This window comes from Pogonomyrmex barbatus, unplaced genomic scaffold (genome assembly GCF_055798465.1).
Source record: "Pogonomyrmex barbatus isolate J1 unplaced genomic scaffold, ASM5579846v1 scaffold2, whole genome shotgun sequence".
NCBI lineage: Eukaryota > Metazoa > Arthropoda > Insecta > Hymenoptera > Formicidae > Pogonomyrmex > Pogonomyrmex barbatus.
Genome location: NW_028297116.1, coordinates 9,455,931 through 9,483,426, shown reverse-complemented (window position 1 = coordinate 9,483,426; position 27,496 = coordinate 9,455,931). Strand labels below are relative to the sequence as shown.

The window sequence follows — 27,496 nt, the reverse complement described above, 5'->3', positions numbered from 1 at the left end:
TATATATATATATATATATATTGAGTAGTATATGTTTTAATGATGTGATTCCATAATATGTCAATATGCACAGGTAAATATTCTTGTCATTATAATCGACGTGTTACAGTGTGTAATGTGATACGATAGTAGTCGGTTTATAGTTAATCACTTCCTTCCCTTTTTCTCTCGTATAATTAAGAACTTAAAATAACTCTAAAGAATAAGCTACATCACTATCGGCTAGCGACTATTTAGCGGTAATAATAGCCTACCATGTCTTTTACTAGCGGCGCTCGAGATGAGTGTGTATATATATATTTTTTTTTTTTTTTTTTTTTTTTTTAATAGTTTTTACTCTCTACTCCCTCTTACTCTCTTCCTCCCTAACTGTGATCTATCCTGCAAAATTGTCGCTTTTGTCAATTCTAGAAGTACCAAGTTCGTGTAAAATTGTGAGATGAGTTCCGAGTCGAGTAGCTCGATCTCGATATATTTCAGGAAATGTGTCAATATTAATTCTTGTGATGCAAATACGCGAATAAGCGAACCTCGAGATTTTCAGAAGAGAGACATCTCGCTTTGACAGTCACGGGCAAAAAAGAAAAGGGATACATCTCTGGCTAGCGCATATGAGAAGAGAAAGCTTGGTACTTCTGGGATTAATGTTACCGATTCACGCCCGCTGCTTCGCTTCTGTCGGCCGCTCGAAAATGTATCTCCCTTGCGATTTCCGTGCAACGTTTCAGGAACTATTCGAGGAAAGATCGTCTTTCATCCTGCGTTGCGCTTATTGCAAATCATGTCGATCCAATGAAAATCTAATGGATATCCGTTAAGCGCACCAAGTTTCATCCTTCAGTGCTTTTCGTGCATAACTAATGCAAGGTTTAACAACAGAGGAATTAATTATCGTGCTGAAATCATATCGAAACAAACTGGCAAACGGCTTTGTCGGCTACGATGTAAATCGACGGATTCGCAAATTATCATTTTCTGAAACAATTCGCACCAGTGCATCGTCAAAGGATGAAAGCGTATGCTGAAGGATCCGTCAATGCGACGGATCGAAACGAGTTACGAGCGCGATAATTACACGAATGATTACGCAAATCCACGATACAGCGAGAAGCGGCGTGATCGTTGAAGAATTTTGTGAAGCAGATGATGGTTTAGACACACATACAGGCGTCCCATATATATTCCTAGAGCGTGTACCGGTAAGTGTCCTCTCGTATATATATATATATATACTCATAGAGATGTAATATAGTTTATATAATATATAGATGTATAAATATATATGTATATATATATATATATGTTTATATATATATATGTTTATATATATATATATATGTTTATATATATATATATATGTTTATATATATATATGTTTATATATATATAGTTTATATATATATATATATGTTTTTATATATATATATATATATATATATATATATATATATATATATATGGATGTGCGTGGATTGTGGTAGTGGTGGTGATAGTGGTGGTGATAGTGGTGGTAGTGGTAGTGGTAGTGGTAGTGGTTGTGGTTGTGGTTGTGCTGTTGTGTTCAGTGTGTGACGGTATAATATGTGTATATATATCTATATCTATATCAATTTCTGTTGCGAGCAGAGTTTTGAGTCGCAAAGCTCGTGTACATGCGTTTTTTGAATGTCGTTCGGTCTTCTTTCCCTTGGCTTCTTTTTGTGATCGCTTCCCGTCGGCGACGAGCGCCAGAAGGGAAGCGCGATACTCGCCACACGTTTCCGCGCTGTGACGTATCTCTACTGTACCGCCTACATTTTTTTTAATATTAATTTCGCTGAATCGTCCGGCCATATTTCTTATTTTTTTTCAGTTTGTTACGAGATGTGTATTTATCACGTGAAGATGAGAACTTTACTTTCGGAACATCTCGCGAACAGAGAGTAAATCGGATTAAAATTAACAGTAACCGTTTGAAAGTTACTGAAAATAAAATTCAGTGAGATTAATACTTAATAATCAATAATTAATAAATAAAACGATGCCAATATTTTCAAAAAATTTTTGTAATAGGACTTTAGTATTTCATCTTTCAAGGAGCATTATTTTATTAAAAAATATATAATAAAATGTATATGTAGCACATGTTTTATTTTCCTTGATTTCAAGTATATATATATATATATATATATATGTATATATATATATATATTTAAAAATCTTGAAAATAACATATTAATAACGATTAATTTCAATCCGATTTAATCCTGTAATCAATTTCTAGCGAGACGTTTATCACCCTCACGTGCGTATTCCACGCAATTCCACTCTCATTCTCTCCCTCTCTCTCTCTCTCTCTCTCTCTCCCACAAAAAGTAACAATCATTCTCTCTCATGAAATTATTTCTCGATGCGCAAAACGTGAGCAGAGATCGCACATTCGATCGCGTAAAAGAACAAAAACTTCTATTAGGCTGCCCGGGGGGCAGCTTGAATGGGGGATCGATTTCCGGGGGTGTGACAGCGTCGATACCGCGTTTCGGCGCTCCCCCCGGAAAATCATGCTTGGTCGAAAGGGTTAACAATTCCAGAACTAGATTTCAATACTTTATATTTCATGTCCAGTTTTTTTTTTTTTTTTTTTCTATATATATTCTCATATAGAATCTGTAGATATACATTCTTGGCAAATTCGAAAAAACTGATTCCAAAATAGGAACAGATCATTGTGCGAACTATGTATACAGGGTGCAATTTGTGAGAAACACACGTGTCGTGTCGTGTTCTGCTCGATACTATACATATCTCTTTTCTGTATTTTTTTTTTTGTTCTTATTATCCTTTCTCTTTTCGTGTTGCCTGAATTCGTCTTTGCATTTCTTTCTCCCTCTTTCGTTCGCTTCCGTTCTCTCTTCGTTTCGATATTTTTTTTTTTTTTCATCTGAACGGTAGTACATTTGATAGGGTGCACAGGGCTGCTAGGCACAGATAATTGACTCGCAAATAACTCTTCAAACAACATTAGAGCGTACGACATACAAGTATTAATATACACATTACATCGTTAATTTTTTTTTGTTTTCGTTTTTAGGAGCAACCACATTTTTTGGAGCGTGTTCCGTGTGTATGGGTGTACGTGTCTCTTGTCGATTTTGCGTACAAGTTTGTGCAGAGATGTTGCCCGAAAGCTGTGAAAAGCTCTGTCACGTTTCGAAACTTCTCTCATTTTTATTTACTTTTTTTCCCCCTGATAGCCGATATATTGCCAAATTAAAATTTAAGCCAATCACTTATCTCTTAGATATTTTATTAGATTTTCTCTCTACTTTCCACTATTGTACCAATAAAGTGACATATACAAGAACCTACGTCACATCTTTTAAAATTTCTGAATGTATACATATACGGTGAAAAAAAAAAAAAATGGATTGAAGGCGAAAGCCACGGGTTTCTCGCAATACATTTATGCGGCGCGAACGTCTTTTGGAAAATGAAAGAAATTCGAAATACGTGATAAGAGCACGCCCATCAGGCGTCATTATTGCACGTTATTGTACCCTCTCCGTCAAGCGTGTGTACGTGTCCTTCGATGTCAATAAATCGTTTTCCACGACGTGGCTTACGATATCTACAGCGCGCTGCGGCACGACAGGCTATTATGGTCAATACTTGATTGAGACGATCAGGTTCGAAATTATGATCGTACAGGGAACGACGACGGGGACGTTCCCTGAATGAGCAACCAAAGCAAACCTGACTGGAGAACGCGGGCACGGGTCGCGAATTTCTGCCTGGCTCGTCGGCTTCGTTAGTTGTCGCGATCGCCTTTCCGTGTCGGACTTAATTAATTGAATTAATTAAGCGCAAGCTTCCCGGAATAGGAGTTCGCAAACTTGTTTAATCTAAGTCTCGGTACTAATTTCTGTGGCTTTCTCGACCGCAATAACGCGCATTGTGACCTGTACCACCGCCAATCGGCGGGGCAAATGAATAAGGGAGTTAAGCTGCGAAATTGAAAATTCAAATTGAGAATCGCAATAGTACATTTTGGCCTTCTAGCTATTTTATCATGTTTGCTATACATTTTTTAAGGTGCATTACCTAAATTCCGTTGTATTTCACGTCGTGATTCGCAAATTAAGATATTCATATTTTGCCGTGACACTTGCGCGATCACTTGATCATTTCTCGTCCAAGTAAGTCGCGATCAGAATTAAAATTTAAAAATTTTCAAACAAATAAACAATAGATGACTTCCAGCAGACTGGGTTTTCGTGTCGAATAATTTTTACTTTTCTGAATTTCAACATAATGCTTATCGCAAACTACGTATCGTTAAATCAACGATCTTGCAATCATCATAGCCTACTCAAAGTTAAATCTAAATTCACTCTTTCCTTATTAAATGTTATTACGATAAATATTATCACATGCTTCAGTGGTCGAATGGATAAGACACCCGCGCGTTAAACGAGCGGTCCAGGTTCAATTTCTAGCTGGAGTAATATTTTTCGTAATAAAATAATTTTTAATAGTCGGGGATTAATCGATTTCAAATTTGATTATCGATTTAATAGAAAAGGGATGAATTTAGATTTAGCTTTGAGTAGGCTACGTTGCAAGATTGTTGATTTAACGGCACATAATTCAGAAAAGTAAAAATTATTCGACACGAAGATCCAGTCTGCCGAAGCCATCTATTGTCTATTTGTTTAAAATTTTTGTTACGTTAAAAAAAATTGGCAGAAAATAAAACCTATCGTCCGTTGAAATATGCGATCTCATGTCTGAAGTGTTACAATGCAGAGGAAAATACATTCTAAAAATAAGCAAACAAACACAATAAAACAAAATATCGATTGTCTTTCGCAGTGTGCTCGAAGAGGCGCGTATCAGTTAAAATGTCAAAAGGTCAGACAATCTTCTTCTTACGACGAAACTCGGAAACTAAAAATTGCTACGTGACGAAAGAGGCGATCGAACTATCTCGGACGTGATTGCGATCTCAGCATTGGCGATCCAGCGTGGACTATCCTGACGCAGCGGCTGTCGTCTCGTGTTCTCCGTCGCGGCGTAGTGTAGACTGGGGTGTCGTGTGCGAGTGTCGATGGGGTGTGTATGCTGTTGATGCACATGATCGATGCGTTATAATAATGTGTATACAGTCAACAAATCTTATTACATCTAATTTGTCTTTTTTCACGCAGCGATGGGAAGACAGAGCTTAGAGACCCTTTCGGCTCAGATGTACAATAACGAGTTTAGGGAAGGTGGGTGGAAACAAGAGAGAGAAAAAAAAAAGGAGATACAAGATAAGGACGCGAGGAAGAAGAGGAGGAGAAGGAGGAGGAGAAGAAATATGGGAGATAAAAAGGGTAATCGATAATCGGCGTGTCCCAATTTTCACTTGGGACATCGAAAGGCCGGAGAAGGGGACACACCGAAGGGAACACTTAGAAACATTGATATGGCGCATGGTAGTGCTCGGGATGTCTAAAACCTGATATGTAGGAGCAGGTATATGTCACCGGTAATACTTGGATTCATTAGGGATTGCTGGAAAGGCTAAATTGCGCTTTGGCTTGTTTTGTACGATCTGTCGCGCCTGAAGATTCGGTTTATCGAAAATTCTACAATTTAAATTAATTCTTTTACATTTAGATTCGTAATAATTAAAATATATAATTTATATTATTTATATTATTTAAAATAAAATATATATTTGTATTGATTAAAATAAAAAAATCGGGCTTACAGATAATTTTGCGTATCATTTTTAGAAAATATATTTTAAGGGATGATAATATAATTTCGGCGCAGTTAATTACATCAGGATGATCTTTGAAATTATAAAATTATGCCGTCTTGATAATTTCAGCTTCATTCTAGATTGATTTAATCAGAATTAATTAATGCTATTTTTCTTCTTTTCAGAAACATATCGAATTCGTCCTGCTCTAATTTCGCATAATATAATCATTTCAATTGTCAAATCAAAATGATATTCTGCACGTTTCAATCGGGTAATTTTTAAAACTCGAACATTCAAAAAAATCTGTAAATGAAAAGAATGAATTTGATCAAAAATAAAATATAAGCTATATCGGAAAAATGTCACGAAATTCTTTCTTCGTGTACAAAAGAAATCAAAGCGCAGTCTCAATACCCTTTCGCAATACCATTAATTAATAACAATATTAACGATATGTACCTACGCTGCATTAACCATCTAAGTATCTAACTAACGAGCATTAACCTAACGCCTTAAACGCAACGTCCATTTAACATACTTATTCGGCCCCGGCTTTCGCAACCGCCGCGGGCTATAAATAATCATAACACTAATAATAAGGATAATGATAATTACATTATCGATAATTAATCAATTAAATTTCTCCATGCGATTGCAAATATATACATATAGATGGGATATGTATTAGTAAGAACTAGAACCAGTTATTATCCGTAGCTTGCTCTCAAAGTTATAATTAATTATCGACACAGATGGCTCATCTTTACAACCTCGAGTTCGGTGTGTGTACGCGCGTGTATGTGTGTACGTACGTGAAATAACATGTAGTCGTGCTTACATACACAGTGCTATGTATATCTCTCTACCCTGGAATACTGTACCGTTTACAGGATCTCTACAGGCTACCAAATTACAATTTGATTTTTGTACACGTTTAGAACCTGTTCATCAGAAGACGTCCGCGAGTACCCCGGACTCTATCGTATTACATAAAGTATTGTTATTTACTCCGCGACTAACGCGTTAATTGCGTTCTCGTCCATCGCGATGTGTTTTAAATTTAATTAGATCCACTATAAGCGTGACACTTAGCGCGAGAGAGAGAGTACGCGAACTTACTTTTAGGGGGGGTCCTCTTCGTACCAAAAAAAGAAAAGAAAAATAGTAAAAGCTATATACATACATCCGTCCATTGGAAAGAGACGCGCGATTAATCTTACATCATAAATGTATGTCTTTTCTATGTATATCTACGTGTCCTTTCAATCCTTAACTGCTGCGGCAGGCTCCCGAGAATTACATCTGAAACCTTAAAGATTTTCCTTTTAGCTCTCTCGTTGCTGAGCTTCGATATATTTAATTAGAAGTACCAAGCGATTGTATCTATTTCCATTTTTATTTTTTGAATTAATTCTTTTATGCATTGAAAAAACATTTTTGGATTCATGAATTTTTTAATTTTTGATCAATTATCCTTTTTATTTCGAGGAAATAAAAATTAAGAAATGCAATTCATGAATATTCTAACTCTTCCTCGATTCAACCTTCTTTAGTCTAATGAAATACCAAAATCAGAAAGTATTTTTAAATTTTATCTTTAATAACAAAAACACATTAATTCAAATAAATAGTAGATAAAAAAATAAGCTTAGTATTTTTAATATCATTAAAATCACGAAAAATACATAATATTACTGATTTTTTTCTGATCAATATATCTTTTCTTCTTTTTGCATAAGCACCATAAAATTTAGTCCTATTAGGGAGCGTATCGTTTCTATTGTCATTTGGTTATCGCATCGAACTGGCAGGACTAAACTTCTTCACGATAATTACGCAAAAATTCGTCTGACAGATTTGCCCGGTGGCGCGGTCATTACGGGATAACCGCGGAATAATCTTTAAGTTATCGAACTTATTCACGAGCACTGTCGTAACTTTCCCGCTTGTAATATTCCCGCAAAATCATATATGGTACGATGCAATTTCCCGGGAATTCTGCAGCGTCAGTTTTTGTAACACCGCTGTGGGTGCTCCGGTCGAGGGTTGATATGCAAACCGTGAGCTTTGCACGAAGCTCGTCTCATCTTCTGATGCACAGTACTCGAAATGATATATATATATATATATATATATATATATATATATATATACATATATCGTTTATTTTTATGTATGTGTCGCTTTAGATTTAACCCTTCCATCCGACCGATCATTTTATCACGATGGGATAAGCGGCTGCTACCCTTAAGAAATCTTCCGTCTTCCGACGAACTACGAAATTATCTAGTCTCTTCGTGATTACGCTCTTATCTTATCTTCTCCGGACTATAATCTACGGCCCTCATTTACCGGCCCGCCTACGTTGTGGGGACCGTCGGCCACGTCTAATAACACCAAGTCTAGAACTCGGTCTCTGGTTCTTGAGTTTCTTTTTCATCTTGTTTTCTACTTAGCGGAAAAGGGTTAAATATAAAGGTCGATCGTCGGGGGAGGACACGCCTGGAACTCCATCCCCGTTTGCGCGTTCGCGCCGGATCGAAAATGCGGCGACCGGGACGAGCGTGTTAAGCGAGCGTTCGTTGTAAATACGTTCTACGTCTTCTTACTTTACCGAAGAGTCTTAGCGCGCGGGTAAAGTGTCAGAAAATAAGCGACAGTTTGATTATGCGTGCTCGATCTCTCGACTTAGCGCGCGTTCTTTCATGACGCGCCCCATTATTAAACTCGTGTCGGAGCGGGATTCTCATTATGCGAATATCGCTCCGTCGAGATGCCGCAAAAAACAATATACCACTGTTACACAATTCCTCGAAAACGAAGATGCCTTTCTCTCTCGCTCTCTCTTTTCTCTTTCCAACAAAACATATTAATTAAAAAGATACGCGCGAGTGATTTCATGTCATCCTCTTTTGATCCAGTTATTGTATACACTATTAAGAAGGAAAGCAGAAGAGAAAAGAAATAATGACAAACATTTATTAATTATATGGAAAATTTAAATGTTGGATTGAATGAAAAAGATTATATATTATTATAATTGTTATAAATTTTTCCGAATGGCCTGGAGATTTAAAATAGAAAAGAAACATTCACACGAATGTTTCTCAAAATTAGGATTATATAATCGGATGAATTTCTTAGTAACTCTTTCGAGTTCTTGTAAGATTCTTGCAAGTTCAATCTCGAGAAATTATATGACAGGACAATATTTCACCTCGAATATTTATCCACGAGTGGGTATCGAGTACGCAACGACATACACTCTTGATTTAAACGCCGTACTCCGCATCACATAAATATATGTATATGTATTTATATATTTATCTACAAAATTGTATGATATGGTTACACGTTCTAAACTGCTTAGCGTCTAATTTGCCTTATGTTTTAGGTCCTGTTTCACTAAATCAAAAACCTTGAAGAGCTCCTCGGATAAAACATAATGTGTAGGTATTCTATGGAGACCTAATTTTACACATATACTTACAGAATAATATTAATAATAATAATAAAAATATAAGAATGTGATGTAAAAACAATTTTATGCTTCTCCTCGGAGAGTAGCCCTCACTGGGGTGAGGGGGGGGGAGGGGGAAGGTCGAGATAAAGTAATAATCTATACTTATATCGTTGGAACACAAACGTAACTGTAAATCCAAGTGCGAATAACGAAACGACGAACGCGATGCGCGGTGAATTCGACGCGCGTCGCTTAGCTTAGTACCTTTTTTTTTATTTATTTCTTTTTTTGAATTCGCGCGCGTTCCTCCCCGCGTCGATACGTCGTTTCTTACGATCGACAACAATTTCAGTGTCTTCTTCGTCGTTGGCGATCGTCACCGAGGATCGGGTCCTCGTGCGCATTCGCTCGGCCGAAGCCGTCTTCTTTTTTCTTTTTTTTTTTTAAATACACACAACTTATCCCCTAGTCATATTGTAACAAATATTGCCTCGAATATAAACTTTGTATTCTTATTTAAATTATATTCTCATTTGCATTAGATTTTTCTTTCTCTCTCTACCTCTCCCACTCTTTCTCTCCCTCTCTTTCTCTCGCATTCACTCTCTCTCTCTCTCTCTCTCTCTCTCTCTCTCTCTCTCTCTCTCTCTCTCTCTCTCTCACGGACAATGGATAAAACGGCGGGTTGATATTTCACGCATCTCTCAAGGGCGCGCGCGTTTCGGCCCTTATTATCTTATACGTTACGTATGGCCGAGAGTCAAAGAGTCTATTTATTTATTTTTAGTTTAGTAGTAGTAGTAGTCGTTTGGTTCACTTCGCAAAATTTGTTCGGAGATCTAAAACCATTCTTATAAAAACGCCCCTCGGCCCGACAAAATATTACCGAGGGACACTAATATATTGTGTGTCGTCGACTTCACTGTTCCTTATTACGTGTACGTGCTTTTTTATTTCTTTTTGTTTTTTTTTTGTTTCGATATATAAAATTCTCAATTCGCAGTCCGCGATCTGATCAAAAGGTGTACGAGTGCCGCGCGACGCCCGGTCGAGCGTGTGCGTGCACGCTCGCGAGCGTGCGAGCACCCGATACCGTGTCGTCGTCTCGTCGCAATCTGAACACTACAGCTTCAAGTGAAGTGGAAAGGGGGAGGGTCGGGGAATTCCTCTGTTTATTTAATTGGAGAAGCGGAGTTGTAAGTGAGAACAGTGGAAACGATTTAATCCTCTTAATTGGTAGCAGTCTAGACGACTTTATTGTTAACGTTTAGGACCCACGAGAAGGACCCCCGCGCGACGAAAAAAAAAAAAATCAAAGGAGCGATCGAAGGACTTTCGCGTTGCCGCCCAAATCAGAGACATGAAGAAGAACCATATTCAATCGTGGAATTAACTCTTATCCGGGTAACCGGAATCGATATAACTCCATTCTTGCAAATGAACCTTTTTCTTTTCCGCGAAACAGATAACTGTTCTTCTTCGTTTAAAAATGTTTTTTTAAAACATGCTACATTATTTTCCTACGCTTCAAAATTATGAAGAATCAAAGTTACAATGTTTAAATTAAAGCTAATAGAGTATGAATTTCAAAAAAATAAAAACAAAATAGATCTGTTAAATAGACATGCTTATTTCATATAATAATTATCATTGACAAATTATTCTTGTAATTATTCTTAAAATTTCTTTTCTTTCTGATTTTCTGATTTATTTCTCATATCATAATAAATTTCTGATTTAGTCATCATACCATAATAAAAATAAAATTTGCAATTAGATTCAATAATCTAAATAAACCTTTAATGCAATAACATGGTAAGCCACAAAGTAAAAGCAATATAAGAATCTTAAAATTTAAAGAATTTGTAGATTCAATGACTCCTTCGCCCAATTAAAAACCTTCGCGATTTTTAATGACAATACAATTAAAGAATAATGCCAAAAGTTGCAACAAATGTACATGCAAAAGTTGCTCTATGTGGATTACAACGCTATCGCGACAAATCCTTTAATCATTTGAAATATTGCTACGTGCAAGTTCTACAGACATTTTGGGATTTCTATAGCAAAATTATTTGCATTACAAAATCAGGTTATCCGAATGAGTGTTAAAATGTCGGGGGAAAAAAAAAAAAAAAAAAAAAAAAGAGAGAGAAAGCTTCCAGTAGGAAAAATGTCGCTTGGCACGGGCCGAACTTATCACGACGATTGGAGCAGCGCATTATCAGTGACAACACTCAAAAGCGGATGGCTGCGTTCTCGCAGGTCGCCCAATTTTTTCGGAGCACAATTGATTCAGATCATTCCTTTGAATACTCTCCTAAAATTCTATTCCCGTGTTTAATAAGTGGTTCGCTAGAAGAAGTCTCCGGTTCGTTTATTGGATCCCACAGAGTATGGTCATCAAGGAGCCGAGTGGCTCGGCTTCAGAACAAATGTCGTGGCGCCACGCTCGCGCGCGCGCGCCGTGAGTTTGGATGAGTCGATCGTAGATGCGGGCGAACGAACGAACGAGAGAGCGGTCTCGTCGCGGTCGTGAGAACGCCGAGCCGCCATATATACGTCCGGGCTTCGTGGAAGCAGCGCCCACCCGTCTGCTTCACGAACAACCATGAGGGATTTCGCACTTTTCGCACTCTTCCGAGAGAGGATTTCTTCGATCTTCCCAGTTGCCCCTCTTCTGAGAGGTTCGATCCACCTCGGACAATTCCTCTTCCGAAGAAGAAGTTGGACCGTCGTCGAGCCATTCCGTCCACCATCGCAGAGATCTACGGTGGTACCTTCTCGATGGCTATCAGGAAACGAATTCCATCTCCTTTCAGTCATTCTACAAAGATTCTATCGACTCTCAACCATTTCTTTTCCGATAGATCGTATTTTTAACTTTCCTCTGAGAGACGTCTTCAAACTTCCCTAAACGATTTCTCTCAGTTCCTGCGAGCTGTCTCTCTTTTCCGAGACAGCTTTCTCGCTATCTTTGAGCCGTCCCATTCGATCTATCTCTCTTAGCTAATGGAGTACTACCTTCTTCTCTCATACAACACTTCAGACCATTTTCTTCTGAACCGTTTCTCTCACGAAACGATTCACAGAGCCCCGACGAGACGATCCTTCTTTCAAAGAAATTTCTCAATATCGAATTATCGAGTGTAAAGCTTCTGCGAAAATCGCGCGCGCATGGTTCCTCGCAAAACATACCGATTTACTTCCAAGCCCTTTGATATGTATGCGCGTCGGAGGTCGCTGGTCTCCGAGTTATTTACAGGAGTCTCCAAAATTGGAACGCGGCGCGTACGGGTCACCCGTCTCTTCCCCGCGAGACGCCGGGAAAATCGTGACCAGCCGGCCGTGAAGGATTTTCTGGGACTTCAACAGTACCGACGCTTACTCTGCCGCGACGTTCCCTCCGACGTGTCGTTGCACTTATATACCCCACCTCTTGCTGGATGCCGAATGCCCGTGTCCGACTCACGTTGACAACGTGTCTCTCTAGTGGGACACGGTACTATTAGGCATCGAGTTACACATCGTATCCCGGCGAAAACTTTTCCAAGCCTTCGACCGCGACGGGATGAAGACTCCGAGAGTGACGTGTCCAAGAATATACGCGACCCTTTCCGAACCCGGTGGACCGAGAGCCGCGGAACGACCGGTCGTCTCTTTACCGTCCGTCAAGTTCGATCGAAAATAAACGCCGTCGCGACGAAAGGGAAGTGGAACGTTCCCGATTACTCTTCTCGTCCTCGGAGAGTCCATCCTCGGCCGATCTCGCGTGCGTTCGTCTCACCCACCACGTATGGGCCCGCCATATCAGTAGGGCCAGAAGGTGGGCAATGGGGGTGGGGGCGGTGGCGGTACGGTCGGATAGAGAGTTGGGGTGGCTATCAGGAGACAAGTGGGTGGTGGTAGGGGTGGCGGTACTGGTGGCGGCGGCGGTAGGACTGGGGACAGCGTTATCGCTGCGGCTGCTGGGTGCAGGGCCGTGCCCGCCGTCGCGGGGGCACACAACGGGTGCAGGGCGGCGAGTGAGGGGCGCTGGCGCTGACGCTGACGCTGCTGGCCCTGGACCTCGCCGTTCTATTCCGAGTCCTGCTGCATTTTGACGTGGCCATTACCAGCGGAATTGCTCGATGCGCTGCCGCTGTTGGGTGGGAAGCTTGTGGGTATGGTACGAGACGATGAGAAACAGAGCTTCATGATGTAAGGGAACTTGCCGTCTGCAACAGACAAGCGTGGCGAGGGGACCGCCTTGTAATATTTCGCCGCTAAACTTGCTAGCGAAGGGACTGTCTGGTCGACGAGATCACCCGTGTCAAACAGCGTTCCTCAAGTTCCTCGACAACTTTGACAACTTTCACTGTCCAACAAGATCATTGGGAGAATCTAAAGTTTTAAATGAGTTCTCGATCTATATTCCGAGCCTGATCGTTGATTACGATTGTCTTATGACATAGCAACTACAATTTATCTTTTTATTCGAATGTAAAGCAAAATGTAGTAATAGAAGTTGCGATACGAGAAAAAAATTTAGTTTGAGAAAATTTAGATTTTTAAAATTCTCTTTGCAAAAACTGTATCTATATAAATTTTTTTAAAAATTAATTCATTAATTCGTTTGAATTTCGAATGTGTTTCCTAAAATCGGATACGAGACAATGATTCGTGTAAGAATTGAGGCAATGCATGAGATGAGATTAACAAAAGATTAATTGAAGAGTTGTAGATTGTGAATAAAGTACAAATCGATATAATTCATTTCAGAAACCATAAACACATTCATATACAAGGAATTTTTTTTTTTACGACTGGATATTTATCCGATTGATCTTCACCTTTACCGGTCGACATATAACAATGGTTCATCTCTCGTTACCTCTCAATATAAAATGGATCAAAGATTTTGAAGTTCGGAAAGCATAAACTAGATAGATCTCGCTGTAGCCAGAGATAAAACCGTAAATCCGAACGAGGAAAGTGAAATCCGAATCCAAGTCGGACGAATAGGCGATAAAGTTGTGCCGGCCAACCGTGGAATATTATAATCGCATAAAATCCTCCTCCACGGCCGTTTGAGAAACGCTACGCGAGAGAAATCTCAGCTTTACGATCGTACGCGTGTGTAAGGATACTTACTGCTGTTCTCGAGCGCTGTGTGATTGCACTCCATGATTGCGGCCACCGCGATACCGACGCTGCTGAATTCGATCAAGCCGGATGACGATCGTTCAGATTTAAGGGGAAACAGCTTGACCGTCGTCGGTGCCTCGATGCCGCGCTCCACGAATACGCGATTCACCGTCTCTTCAGTCAGATCCGGCGGGGTGTTGAAGAAATGGACTATCTTCGATGGTGGTTGTATTCTGTTCTTATTGGCCATTGCGGGATTCAGGAATCTGCAATGATACATTGAAAAGCGAGCGCTGTAGATTTCGATTGAAAAAAAGTGGATTCCGCTGATTAGCTATGTAACACATTCTGCATTCGTTTATTTTATCTTTAATTATATCTTGCGTCATGAATAAAATAAAAATAAAACGATATATACATCAAAAATAATTTAAGAATTTACAAAGAGATAGAAGAACAGAAGTTATATTTTTTTTTCAATTTTTACGCTTGATGTATGTATATGTGTGTGTGTGTGTGTGTGTGTGTGTGTGTGTGTGTGTGTGTGTGTGTGTGTGTGCGCGCGCGCGCGCGCGCGCGCGCGCGCGTGTACGTGTATAAATCCAGATTTAAAAGCAAGCAGATGCATAGCTAGATGTTTCATCATCTTGAAACACAAAGAAGTGATATTGGAAGAAAATCAAAGAATATCCTAACATTTCTCTTTACTTCTTCTCTCTTCACAGACAGCTTTGATGAAGCCTCGGGGAGAATATACTTGTTCCAAGTATGGAATTGCTCTCTTTCACGTTCCGTGCGGTACCGTTTTATTCTCAACAAAAATGTCAGCTTACATCCCGGTCTCTCAATTACGCGAACGAAAGCGGATCTCCACGGAAGAGGAGGGAAACATCCTCGTAGAACGTTTCTGGCGTGCAGTTTGTCTTTCGCGAGCGTTGGGGAACTTCTTGTGATTGACTTTTCGCAATCAGAGCTCACGCTCGCTCGTGCTCAAGGAGGAGACGCCCGTTCCCTGCGGGCGATTAAGTTTTTCGTCGGTGCAAAACCGTTCGTTCCTGCCGAAAGAGCGCTTTTTACTCTGCCCTCGCCTCTTAAAAACACGCGGCAGCGTGTATTTCTTCGCTTTGTTAAATTATTCGTTTTAATGAATTGCTCTGCCGCGAGACATCCTTAAGCGAAATTTAAATTGGCTCTTTCAGAATCGCATTAAATGAATGAGGCGCCAGGACTTAACGTCAAAAGTCAAAAGGGGAAAATTTTAGAAAGGAAAAGAGAAGGTGAATTCACAGGGAAACTTCGAAAATTTTCATTTAAATAAATCGCTTGCGCTAGCGCGTTCGCCACTGTGATGCTCCGTTGTCGAGTAATTATCATCCTTGGACAATGAGTATCAGGCGAGAAGAGAGAGCGTTTTCTCACAAACCCAGCTGTTAATTAAGTTTTGTTGCATAGCTTTTTTGGTTTTATACTGTCCTCGGAATTTTGTTCGTATATATATATATATATATATATATATATATATATATACAAGAGAAATTGAATTTTTTTCTCCCCGACCATGTGATTTTTATCGCGTGGTAAAAAGGCTCGCGGAGACAATTCACAATTCACTTTTCGCAATCCATGGCAGCAAACAATCGAACGAAAACTGGAATTTAATCGGCGAGCCGGATATCATTAGGCATGCGCTTTCGAATGACCGTGAGGCAGGCGCTGGTCCAGACACGAAATCGCGGTGGTGTCGTTAGCTCCTATTCAACCTCTAGATTTGATTCTTCCGCTCGAGCGCGTCCGCTTCCCGGAGCGTGACCAGACAAGGCCGCGTGACTCGAACAGAACGGGGAGGGGAGGAGATCTCGGAGATTTTCAACGTTCTCCGGAGCGAAGGGAGATTTAAATCACGCTCGTTTACGTGTCCTCATTTAATTAGTCTCCCGAGTTTAATCTCTCGCCGAATGCCGTCGCAATTTGCCGGATCGCGCCATACGCGTCCCGCGTTGTGCGCTTCCCCTAAGATCCGAGAAACGATGATGAGAATAAATCGACATAGCGGAAAAACCGCGTTATCGAGACGCCCGTACTTTCCGCAGATCGATGACTTCGATGCAAAGGGTCGTCGCGTCGATTTATTATAAGTCTATCGATACATTCGGCAGGAATCTAATCCCGCAAGGAAGCAAAAGATATTCCGATACATTTCACCATTATCGGTTGTAATATATAACGAAAGAAGTGGGCAATTTTTTTTTTAAACAATTGATTAAATAGAATCTAGGAATTGATAAATTAGTTAAGCTCGATATATGCAAATACAAGAAGAGTTAAGGTAAAAGAGTTATGGTAAAAAATTATAAGCTAATTAAAAGATTAAAAAATATAATGTTTATGTATAAACATTATATTTTTTAATCTTTTAATTATATAAATAAAATGTTGTATATAAGAAAGAAATAATGTATGTGAAGTATTATAATATAATAAAACATAATCCGATAGATAAGAAAAGTCAGTAAAATTAAAATTAAAATTAAACAAAATGATATAAATGACAATACACAGTTGATATAAAATAATAAATTAGTAACGAAATGTATAATAAATATGAAACATAAAAATAATAAATTATAAGGCAAATAAGAGACCATGACTAAAATCAGAAACAAAATCATCACTGTGTAATTATATATGCGAATTATATCTGAACTGATGGAATAAAATGTAGAAATAGAACATGTCAAAAAGATAAAATGTGGCGTATAACTTCTTGTTCGTTGCAGTGAAAATCATTAAAACAGAATCTACAAATTTATTGTGTAATTATATTATAATTACATCACAAATTTAATAAATCCTAATGTAACAATTTATAAGAAGCTTTTAGTTAAGTAGATTTCGTTATTTAAAATTATTAAAATTATTTTTTTCAAATCTACCAAAGAGTCTAGTAAAATTTTTATTTTTAAAAGTCAAACGCATGAACATATTAATTAAAATACTTAGCAATCTAATTAAGTTAAAATCAAAGATAAAAAATAAAAAATCGATACCAATTCTAGCAAGAAAAAGTAGAATTAATATAACGAAATTATATTATATGTCAAAATGTGAGGTGTTGCGGTTGTCCATGTCAATGTTATCAAAGTTATTGCAAGTTAGGGCGTTAAACGAATTTTATGATTATATAAAATTTTTATTAATTACCAACCCTCGTAATAAAATTATTTCTCCTGTCTGAAATCTAGCGCGTTAAACGCGAAGGATCATTTCACGCAGCACGAATTTGTCACGCGTGAGTTCGCAGATAAAATGCGCGATTAAATGGCGAGGAAAGAAACAGTCGTCGAGAAAACTCGGAGGTACACCTTCGCGACGGAAATTTATATATACTTTCCTCGCGCCTCATATAGAGCGAGAAAATATCGCGGCGAAGAGAATGGGAGAAAGGATCGAGTGGGAGACAAATGGTCTTCAACGACGGAGGTGCGGGAGCTGAGCGAAAAATGACGGGAGAATAAAACACTGGGGGTTGACGCGCGCGCCTAAGTTACTTACCTGTTATTCTTGCTTCCCGTGAAGTCCTTGAAACTCGCTGTCTTGTCGGGTAAAATGTAAGGATTGGTTACGTCCGAGAGGAAGGCCTGTTTCGAGAAGCCGAGCTGCAGCCTACCGTCCGTCCCGATCGTGACGTTGTTCAGATTCTGCAGGCACCGCTCCACCGCTATGCTATCTCCCATTTGTATCATGGCGCAGCCTTCCTTCGTTTTCAGGAATTTAACCTGGCGATAAAAAAAAAAAAAAAAAAAAAAACAGAGAGCTTGAGAACTCGTTGCTCGTCGGAAGATGGAAAGCGTACGTGCGAAACGTGCAATCCGATAAGCGCGATCGATCCCTTCGTCGGTGGTAATTTACATCGAGAAATAATCTCATCATGCAAAGTACTCGTACTACGAGACACGACGAAAGTGTAATCCTTAAAAAGAGAACTCGACGTCTACGACGTGGAAATTTGCATCGAACTTTTTTTTGTGACTCTATTTAATAAAAAATTGGCGAGAGCACATTTTTCAATGTTCAAACCGTTCCATCGTTCCTCGATGTTTGACGAAAAAGCCGCGTGTCTGATAAAGAGATCATTTATACCCGACCAGCGGTAACGCGAAATTCTGTTTAAACGCACGAATATGAATTCTCGCTAAATCTTGTCGAATGTAATATAAATATCAGATATATAGTAAAATCGTGGAGTTAGTCAGTTAATTCTCTCGTTTAAACGCAGATGTAGGTCGCCGCGTAAGGGACGTCAATGGGGCGTCCTACCCGTCTGCTAACGCGGGGAACTGCGGCGATAATTAAGTCATGCGAACCTTTTGTTCGCATACGACCAGCTCGTTACACTTAACACTCTAAACACGCGCAACGGGCGCCGCACAAAGGTCCAGGAGAGAGAGAGAGAGAGCCAGCCTCGCACGGGGAGACAAAAGGACCGAAGAGGGCCACCTACCTTCGTCACGTTGCCGTACAGGCAGAACAGGTTGAAGAGCTTGTCGGTATTGACTTTGTCCGGCTGCAGTCCGTACACCATCATGACCGAGCCCTGCGTGCTGGAGGGTGGCGTTTGGCCCAGGGTGGGCACGTAGCCCGGCCGAGGTGGCGTAGGATGTAACGGCTCGCGTCCGCTGAAGTCGCTCTTGATGCCGTAACGCTCGACGTACGGCTCCGCGTACGTCGCTGGCCCGTTGAAGTTCTCCTCGTAACGATCGTGACCGGCACCCGGGGGAAAGGTGACCTGCGGCGTGGAGCCTGGAATCATAGATGCGGACACGTGAGATAAATGACGCGTGCGAGGCACCGCCGGTGGTTCTACGTTGTCGTCAATCGTGACGGATATGCGCGTTCGCCAAAATCGCTCGTGAATCGAGTTTAGAATAAGTTTTGTATTAGAGAGATGTACAGCTTTCTTTTCATCGGTTCCGTGATAATTCTGTGATAATTCTTAATTTGTATTTATAAATACAAATTTGTATTTATAAATACCAATAATTTGTATTTATAAATTATACACTGAGAAAAAGGTTTCTTTGAATTTAACAATTCTATTTTTGTTTGACTTGAATCTATTTAATTTAAACAATATAATTTTACATTTAAACATTTTGTTGAATTAAGAGTTTTGTTGTTTCGTTTAGAGAATACCATGTTGTTTAATAGAAAAAAGATTTTTATTTAAAAAAAAATAAACTTTATCTTTGAACTAAATAATACTTTGTTTGGCTAGATATTGTTTCGATGAAAGAAAGAGATTCTTTAGTATTATCGAAGCATATAATAAAGAGCATTTTTTTTTCAAACAATTTATTAAACATATTTTATTTAAAAAACCAAACAATCGAATTTGTTGAATCAAATCAATTTTTCATTGGACTAAAGTTAAAAAAATTTCTTTGAATCTAATAAAATTTATTAAAATCCCAAGAAATCGTTGTCTCTGTGTATACGAGATAGAGTATAAACTCTTCATTTTGTTATATTAAATTAATTTGAAAAGTGATGCTTTTTAAATTGTGAATATTAACTTTATTTAAATTATCATTCACCATTAAGGAATTAATTTCTGTAGTAGCAATTAAAATGGGAAATACTTTAAAAGCAACTCCGCATTACAGGATTATTTATAAATTCGTAGAATTCGAAAATTTGCTTCCGCATAAAGGAGACGAATAAAATATATAGAGAGAGATAAAAAGCAGAGAGTAAAAAAAAAAAAATCAAAGCGAACAGTTCAGCCTTCAGTCGGAGTAATTCGAGCCGACGGCTCTATTGGAATGGTAATGCAATGCTTTGTCGTGTGTAGCCGAGTATTAAATGTTGCGACAAATGGTGTCGATTCAGAATGTCGGGGGGCTATTGGGAAAAGTGTGTTGCCGCGCGGCGGTGAGTTACGATAATGTTTTCCACTATCGGATTACAACTATCGCGCAACGAGACTCGGAGCGAGGTTTCGATTGCAGGCACAGCTACATTATAGTGCAGTTCATCGATTTCCCGTCAAAATCGCAATGGGATTGCGGTCGCAGTTGACTTACGACGACAGTTTTAGAGCTAGCTACATATCGGAGAAATTATTTTCTCGAGGTCAATATTAGGTGCTCAACAGTTTAGACGTCACGCACCAAAGATTGCTGCCTATCGCCGCTGCCGCTCTTGGCTGCAACAGTTCGAAGGCCGATGCAACAGCGTCACGTATTATCATCGCTGTTACGTGACAGTTTCGCTCTTGCATTAAATCTACGTCACGTATTTGCGATAAGAGTTTCTTTTTCGTGACACTAAGGGATGAAAGGTTCTGAAAATAGCTTATACATTTATTAAGAATATAGAAAAAGATGAGAAACAATTTCTGTAAAATCTGTATCAGATTCTAATTTTTACATCTTAAATTTTTCGCGAGCAAATTTTTCTGACGATTTAAATTGAAAACAGTTTTTAAAATGTACGTGTAATCTTTTTTTAATATTTTCTACGCTAATTTAAAATCAATTTACTATCAAGTTCTTCTTGAAGCTTGAAGTTTCTTCGTATGCAAATATTGTACACTTTACCAATAAACCTTTTCCAAACGTACCGCTTTCATATTTTATGAGAATACTTGTTTTATTTTTACAGCTAGTCGACTCGGAAGTTTTCTTAAATTTGCATATATTATATCGCACTATAAATGCTGCTTGGGTCGTAAGCGTGATCGTTCGCGATATTTCTCTGAGAAAATAATATTTCTCTGTTTGCGCTCGGTCCCTTAACATTTAAACGTCTGTTGAAATAACAAGCTCCGCGATTTAGCTCTCCCATAAAGAGATCCCGGCCAAATCTCTTCAATTTAAGAAATTAAAATCCTTCCTCGCGTGGGAATTCCGACGCAACTCCGACGCGCGTGTTTCCTGCAGAAGAGGATTTCTCCGGGATAAATAATTCTCTCACTCATGCGCGCCGCAAACAAACGCGTCCGACACACATTTTTTTCTCCTCTCGGTAACGTCGTCCGGAACGTCGCGCCGTCGTTTTCCACACTTTCGTCGACCCCTCCGTCGATTAATCCGCTCTCATTCTTTACACGTGTCCGCGAAAAACCTGCGATCGTCCCGGCCATCTATTTTCCGAACTGGTGAGCTTAATTTGGCCATTAGGTACCGGCGAACAGACAGGACGGTGGGCCGGGACAGACGGGCAAATAGACAGGTACTCACCGTACGGTTGGGGCGCGGCGCCGTATCTTGGCTCGGCCAAAAGGGGAGCCGGCCTTCCATTTCCTGTCGCGTCGTTTTTGTGTGTGCTCGATCCTGCAACAGAACGACAGTTCGTCGATGAGACTATAATCACCTTCGACGAATACGTCGCTGTCGTCCCACGTGGGGCCGCCGAGGAGACAAACGATGCCACGAGTCAAATGTCGCCATTTATTCTGGTAGTTCCGACAAATTTCCGATGGGAAATCGCCGAGTGGTCGCGCACGGAAACAGGGGGAAAAAAAATATATATATAAGAGAATACGTGGAGCTTCGTATTAATATTTAAGTATAAACCAGTTCATACATATATATATGTCGCAATCGTACTTCGTTTCAAAGACAATAGGCCTGGAGGACACAGGTGCTTCTGAACGCTTCTGAACGCGATTAAAGAATAACTAGATCGATTTACCAATTAACATCTAACCGTTAATGTTATTCCCTTACGTCCTAAGTACAATACAATTCACTCTGCGGTAATCACATTTTCCGTTAATGAACGCAAATTACATTTGAGCACAATGTGTCTCGATCAAGTTTCCGACGCGAGATCGAGCCGGAATGCGTCATAGGTTTCCCGATTGTTTAGGAGAGACGTGACGAAATCCGCCTTCCGGATAATTCGCGTTCGGCTCTTCGCATACATCGCGCTCTGCGATTGGTCTATATTAAATCGCGTTACATCTACATATGCATGGCGACACGCATGGTGTTTTCGCTGGGAGTTTCGGCGACGTTTCGGTAATAGAGCATATACCAAACGTGTGCGCGAGTGATATCGGGCTTGTTGCTGCAGCGGAGCAATCTATATCGGAGCCAGAAGCCTCCTCCTCTCTTTCTCTCTCTCTCTCTCTCTCCCTTCCGAACATTCGATATCGCCACGTCTGCTCTCGACGCGGTTGCAGCCATCAACCTGGCCAGAGGATGCGCGTCTTCGTTTGAAATAGAACGTCTCTCTATCGCCCGAGCCGCATCAGGGCCGCTTGATTGGCCCTCGCCGAGGAGGAAAGCAATCGCCTTAACCCTCCTTGATCCCTCCCGGATCGAGCTCGATACCACTCCATTGTGGACGTACAGAATCCCGGCAGATTAATTGCTAATTAAGATCAGTATGCTAATGCCGCCGTATAACTACGTGGGACGTAGCGTCACGTTGGATTTAATTGCGAGATTGAATCGCGAGATTCGAAGAGCAAAGGTGCGCGTTGTTCCGCTCCTTTGGAAGGTAGATACGCAGCAGCGTGTGCACTTTTGTTTAATAACATCATTTGACATCTGAATTATATATTTAATTATATTTCAGCGCGAAAAATAAATTATTTGGTACAAATGATATATTTTGAAATTATGATTATAATTATGATATAACTCTTAATTTAATAACTCTGATAAATAAAATTAAATAAAATTATAAACGGTTATAAATGATTTATCTTGTTAAATATATGTAAAATCACATAATCGATAACGTAATCAAATTACTTTAATGTAGCCAATTCCAAAATAAAGGCAATTCCAAAGTTTGAGATAGATAATAATTACGGACCACTCCGCGTAATCAACGGGCTTCCAGCAGCGTCGCGATAAAAAGTCGTTCGTTAAATTCTTCCGACGACCGTGCTTCCCCGACACTTTCGATAATTACACGACGCGCGAATTATTCAGACGGCCGGGGATAGCGGCAGCTGGCGTGTGTTTTTCAATAACGAGAGGCCGAGAGAATGGTCGTATTCCGCAACAAACTCGAGAAACAGCGCACCTGGGCTGCGCCTCGAGAGTCCATGAAGCTCGATATTGGCAATTGCAAGAGTCGTAAAGGTCCGCGGAAATTGCGATTTCGGATACCGGCGGGGAGTTACGCGGAGTTCCTCCTCGCCGTGTTTGTCTTGAGCCGTGATTCTCGAAACGACGACATGACTAACGAATTTAATTTCGTCCAGGAACCAGGGCGAACGCGAAAACACCTTATCGACAACCTGGAATTGGAGCGAATAAGACAGCTCGAATCATTTATGATCCTGTGCGACTTATCCGAATGAAGAATGTTTCGTACTCCTTTTGCGAAAAAGGGACTTCTACATTTCCGCCGAGTAGATCTTGTGTAAAATTTCTCTCTTTCTCTCTCTCTCTCTCTCTCTCTCTCAGTATCCCTCGAGTGATCAGACCGAGCGACTCCGTCCGTCCGTAAATTAATAATACCACCGTAGATATCTGCCGTCGGGTAAATCAGTCCCGGCGACGAGAATTTCAATTTTCTCCACAACAATTTCGTTGCAAGAACTAAATCACTATTCCCCATTATCTTGGAGAAGACCAAGACAGAAAAGAATGCTCCATTAAATTATCAACGTTAATGTCAAATAATTAATCTTAAATTATTCATTATACGTAATCACGCATTTTTTTTCTTAATTAAAGCCTGTCATTATAAAAAAGGTTCAAAGAATCTCTTCCTAGAATCCTATCATCCGGAGATATTGAAAGAGAAAAGAAAAGATGAAAGTAATATCTGATCCGTCCGTCCATGAATATGATTCGTACTAAATTCGTACTAAACGTCTCTTTTGCATGCGGGGCTTCCCTCATAAATCTCAAGATCAAATGAACGTCAAGCGATCTATCATAGCCATTGAATTAATAACACCACTGCGGATGTACGCCGTCGGATTAAACCAACGGCGGTCCAGCGCAGCGTGCGGGATTTCAATCTCCAAAACAATTTCACCGCGAGCGCCGCATCGTAAAGGTAAATGCCATTACCGGTGTAACGGCGTCTCGTCGCTCGTGGAGGGATATCCTCGTGCGATCATTACAGGCGGATATTAGAACTCGTAGGTCATCGGGCTGTTCGTCGGGGATGAAATTGCAATTTTATGCCCGACGAGACGCGTGATAGGGAAATTACGATTCTTTCTTCCCCCCCTCCCCCCCCCCCCGACATCGCTTCGCGAGAACCCTTCGCGAGAGAAACTATCGAAGATCCTCTTCTTTCCTACCCCCCCTTTTTCGGCGATCGTTTCGGAACAGAACCCTCCTCTCGCTTCTCTAACAGAGAGAGAGAGAGAGAGAGAGGGAAAAATGATGACGGCGAACGAGGATTCGCGCGCCGGTATCGACCTTTAGTGTCGCCATGCAGACTACCAACACCCACCCCATAAAATGTATAGGGTGAGCGATTAAATTCTCATACGTAATCGCGTGATCTATTTTTACACAATCATTACACATTAAAATCAGAAACCAAAAATAACACGATATAAATATTAATTTCATTGAAATTTTACATTTTGGATTCTTTCACTTGATGTTGATGTAATATCTCCTTGTTTTATTTATAACAATCATTCAAATGTTAAGTTATTTTTGTCTGATAAGTCGACTTGAATAAACATAAACTTTGTAAATTTTTCTTTGGAAAGAAAAAAAATAAAGAATCCTATTCATCCAGTTTCTCCAAATTTCTTCAAGATTTTTCAAGTTAATTAAATATTTAATATAAATGATTTTAAAAATATGACAAAAAATCTTTTTAATCAAATTGTTGCACTAAGAAGAAACGGTACTGAAAATCAGTGGAATTAAGCGATAAACAAGTAAAATACGAAATTCGATACACCCTGTAGTACTACGTAAATTCCGTCGATGCGCAGGTGGTATTATCGGTCGAAGGACGTAACCGGAAGAAACGATTACAGTACAGATTATTTCGAACGAGGACGGGATTATTCGACGATGAACAAACGCCCCCACGAGATGATATATATTTATTAGAGATTATTTATTCAGAATTAAAATTCAATCTCTTCAGCATGGTGCAGATGAAACGAGAAGCAAATCCGAATATCAAATACTGTCGTTACATATTATAATCTCTTTTTAAAACAACATGAAAAAAAATTTAGGATTGCTACAACAGAATGTTATTTTTTGCATACCCATACAAAAAAGTTAACTAGTACTTTGGAAATGATCTGATATAATTGCCCCATAATGAGGGTAGGCAGCTATATGGTTGTTACAACCATAATAATTATTTCCAGCTCTTATAATCATAATAACCTAGAAATGTATCTTAAAAACTTTTATTTAAAATTTATCTTTGTAAATAAGGAATAGAATCTTATGCTTTGAGAAAGCTATTTGGTAAGCTTTATCTATAATTATTCATAATCGTATCAAATAATAAACATCATAGTATAACATACACTTTATTTTATGTGAAAATTCCTGGCAAGTTAGAAATCTTTTCTATAGCTGTAATAGAACTAAATTCTGAGTGCTGTACAAATATATCCTATAGATTTCTCAATTATACTTTATTCTGTAGAAAGAGGGTACATTAGAAAGAGGATAATATAATAATTCTTCAATTAAGACAACCGTATATGAAGATATTTTAATGTTCTTACTTATCGTATACGACTGTCAGAATAAATGGGTCAGAATAAATATATATTTTAATAGCTAAATTTAATATAATATTAGTGTAACTTGAATCCACATATATCTCTTTTCCAATCAAAGAAAGAATGTTGTAACAAATCATAGCCATTTTTCCATGACGAAAAATGATTTTTCCAGTTTCGCATATTTGACTGAAATATTTACTCTGTGAGAGAAACAAAAAACGTGACAAAATTCGAGAGCTTTGTAAGCTTAGAAGACGCAAAACGAGCGCTCTTTAAATTAGATACGTCGTAATAAGCTCGCGATCGTAAAACGTAACGGTGTTCCGTAGCAGTTTCCTCCTGTTACGCGAATTATCAATTTTCAACTTAATAACGGAAGAGAAATAGCACGGAGGGGGTTCTGGAAAAGCTTTCAGAGTTCTATTAAGCGATCCGATTGCAGTGAAAAGTGAAGGCGAACGACTTAAGCAATAAATGGCACTCGGCATGTGCACGCCAAGCTGCGATCAGCAGCGTGAAGAACGATTTTACAAGTGTATACATAAAAATTGCTTTCAACGATAAATACACTTTTCTCCGCAATGTAAAATTTTATAAAGAGAAAAGTATGAGAAATATCATTAGCGCCGCTAAATACACTTCTAAATGAATGGAATAAAATAAACGAAAATCTGCTATATAGTTAACATTATTAATACAATATAAGTACATATAAGGATAACGTTGAACATTATTAATACTATTAAAAAATACAAATACGATTATTTTAGAAAAAGAAATGTTTTTTAATGTTTTGACAATACCACTAAAGTAACAAACAATATTTGTCGAGTGCTCGATTACAGTTTTCTTAACGATAATCTAACAAAGTTATTATCACGAGTTCGAATTACCTCCTCAAAGTAAATATTTGACGGCTTTCTCAGAAAGTCGGTATTTATAGTGCAACAGGTATAGTTAAAGGTCAATCTAACGGAGAAGTGCAATCGATAAATTAAAAGGAAGAAATCAAGAGATTTTCTTTTTATCAAAAAATCAATATGTCTCTCGAAAGGAAACGAGATATTGAGATATCTTCCGCATGCCACTTTACGTGGCTTAACGATTATCTTCAAAGCAATGCGTATGCAAATCTACTTGCGTTGATCAGAAACTGCGAATGCATTAATAATTGCACTAATTGCCTCGACTGCATCTACATCTCGGGCCATTTGCTGATACCGCGCCTGATGCGAAAATCGATTTACTGCCCGCCCCGCGCACGTGCATCCCGCAATTATTATTGTGTCATTAGGCGCACACGAATGTCTGATATCGCTTGAACATGTTCTTGCATGATAAACTCGTTAATCACTCGACAATGGGATCGTTCTTAATCCGAGAACGTATATTTCGGAGCCGCGATCTATTCAACATAAACATACAAACGTACAATTGGGTTGCCTATTCGCAAATTGGATTAACTTAAACTCATGTTCGAGTT

The 27,496-nt window shown here is 39.2% G+C and overlaps 1 protein-coding gene across 2 annotated transcripts in view; it reads right to left on the bottom strand.

Moving 5' to 3' along the window:
* sm (heterogeneous nuclear ribonucleoprotein L) overlaps window positions 1-27,496 on the bottom strand; it is a 162,174-nt gene continuing 134,678 nt past the window's right edge. Inside the window, exons 7-11 of one of the 2 annotated variants that reach the window (XM_011639537.3) lie at window positions 21,563-21,655; window positions 18,823-19,121; window positions 17,874-18,097; window positions 14,328-14,587; window positions 1-13,411 (exon numbers count right to left, since the gene is read on the bottom strand). In XM_011639537.3, the coding sequence (XP_011637839.3) occupies window positions 13,272-13,411; window positions 14,328-14,587; window positions 17,874-18,097; window positions 18,823-19,121; window positions 21,563-21,655 (1,016 nt within the window). In that variant the 3' untranslated portion in view covers window positions 1-13,271. The remainder of the gene's footprint in view (window positions 13,412-14,327; window positions 14,588-17,873; window positions 18,098-18,822; window positions 19,122-21,562; window positions 21,656-27,496) is intronic. The other variant, XM_089075942.1, reaches the window with a different exon arrangement.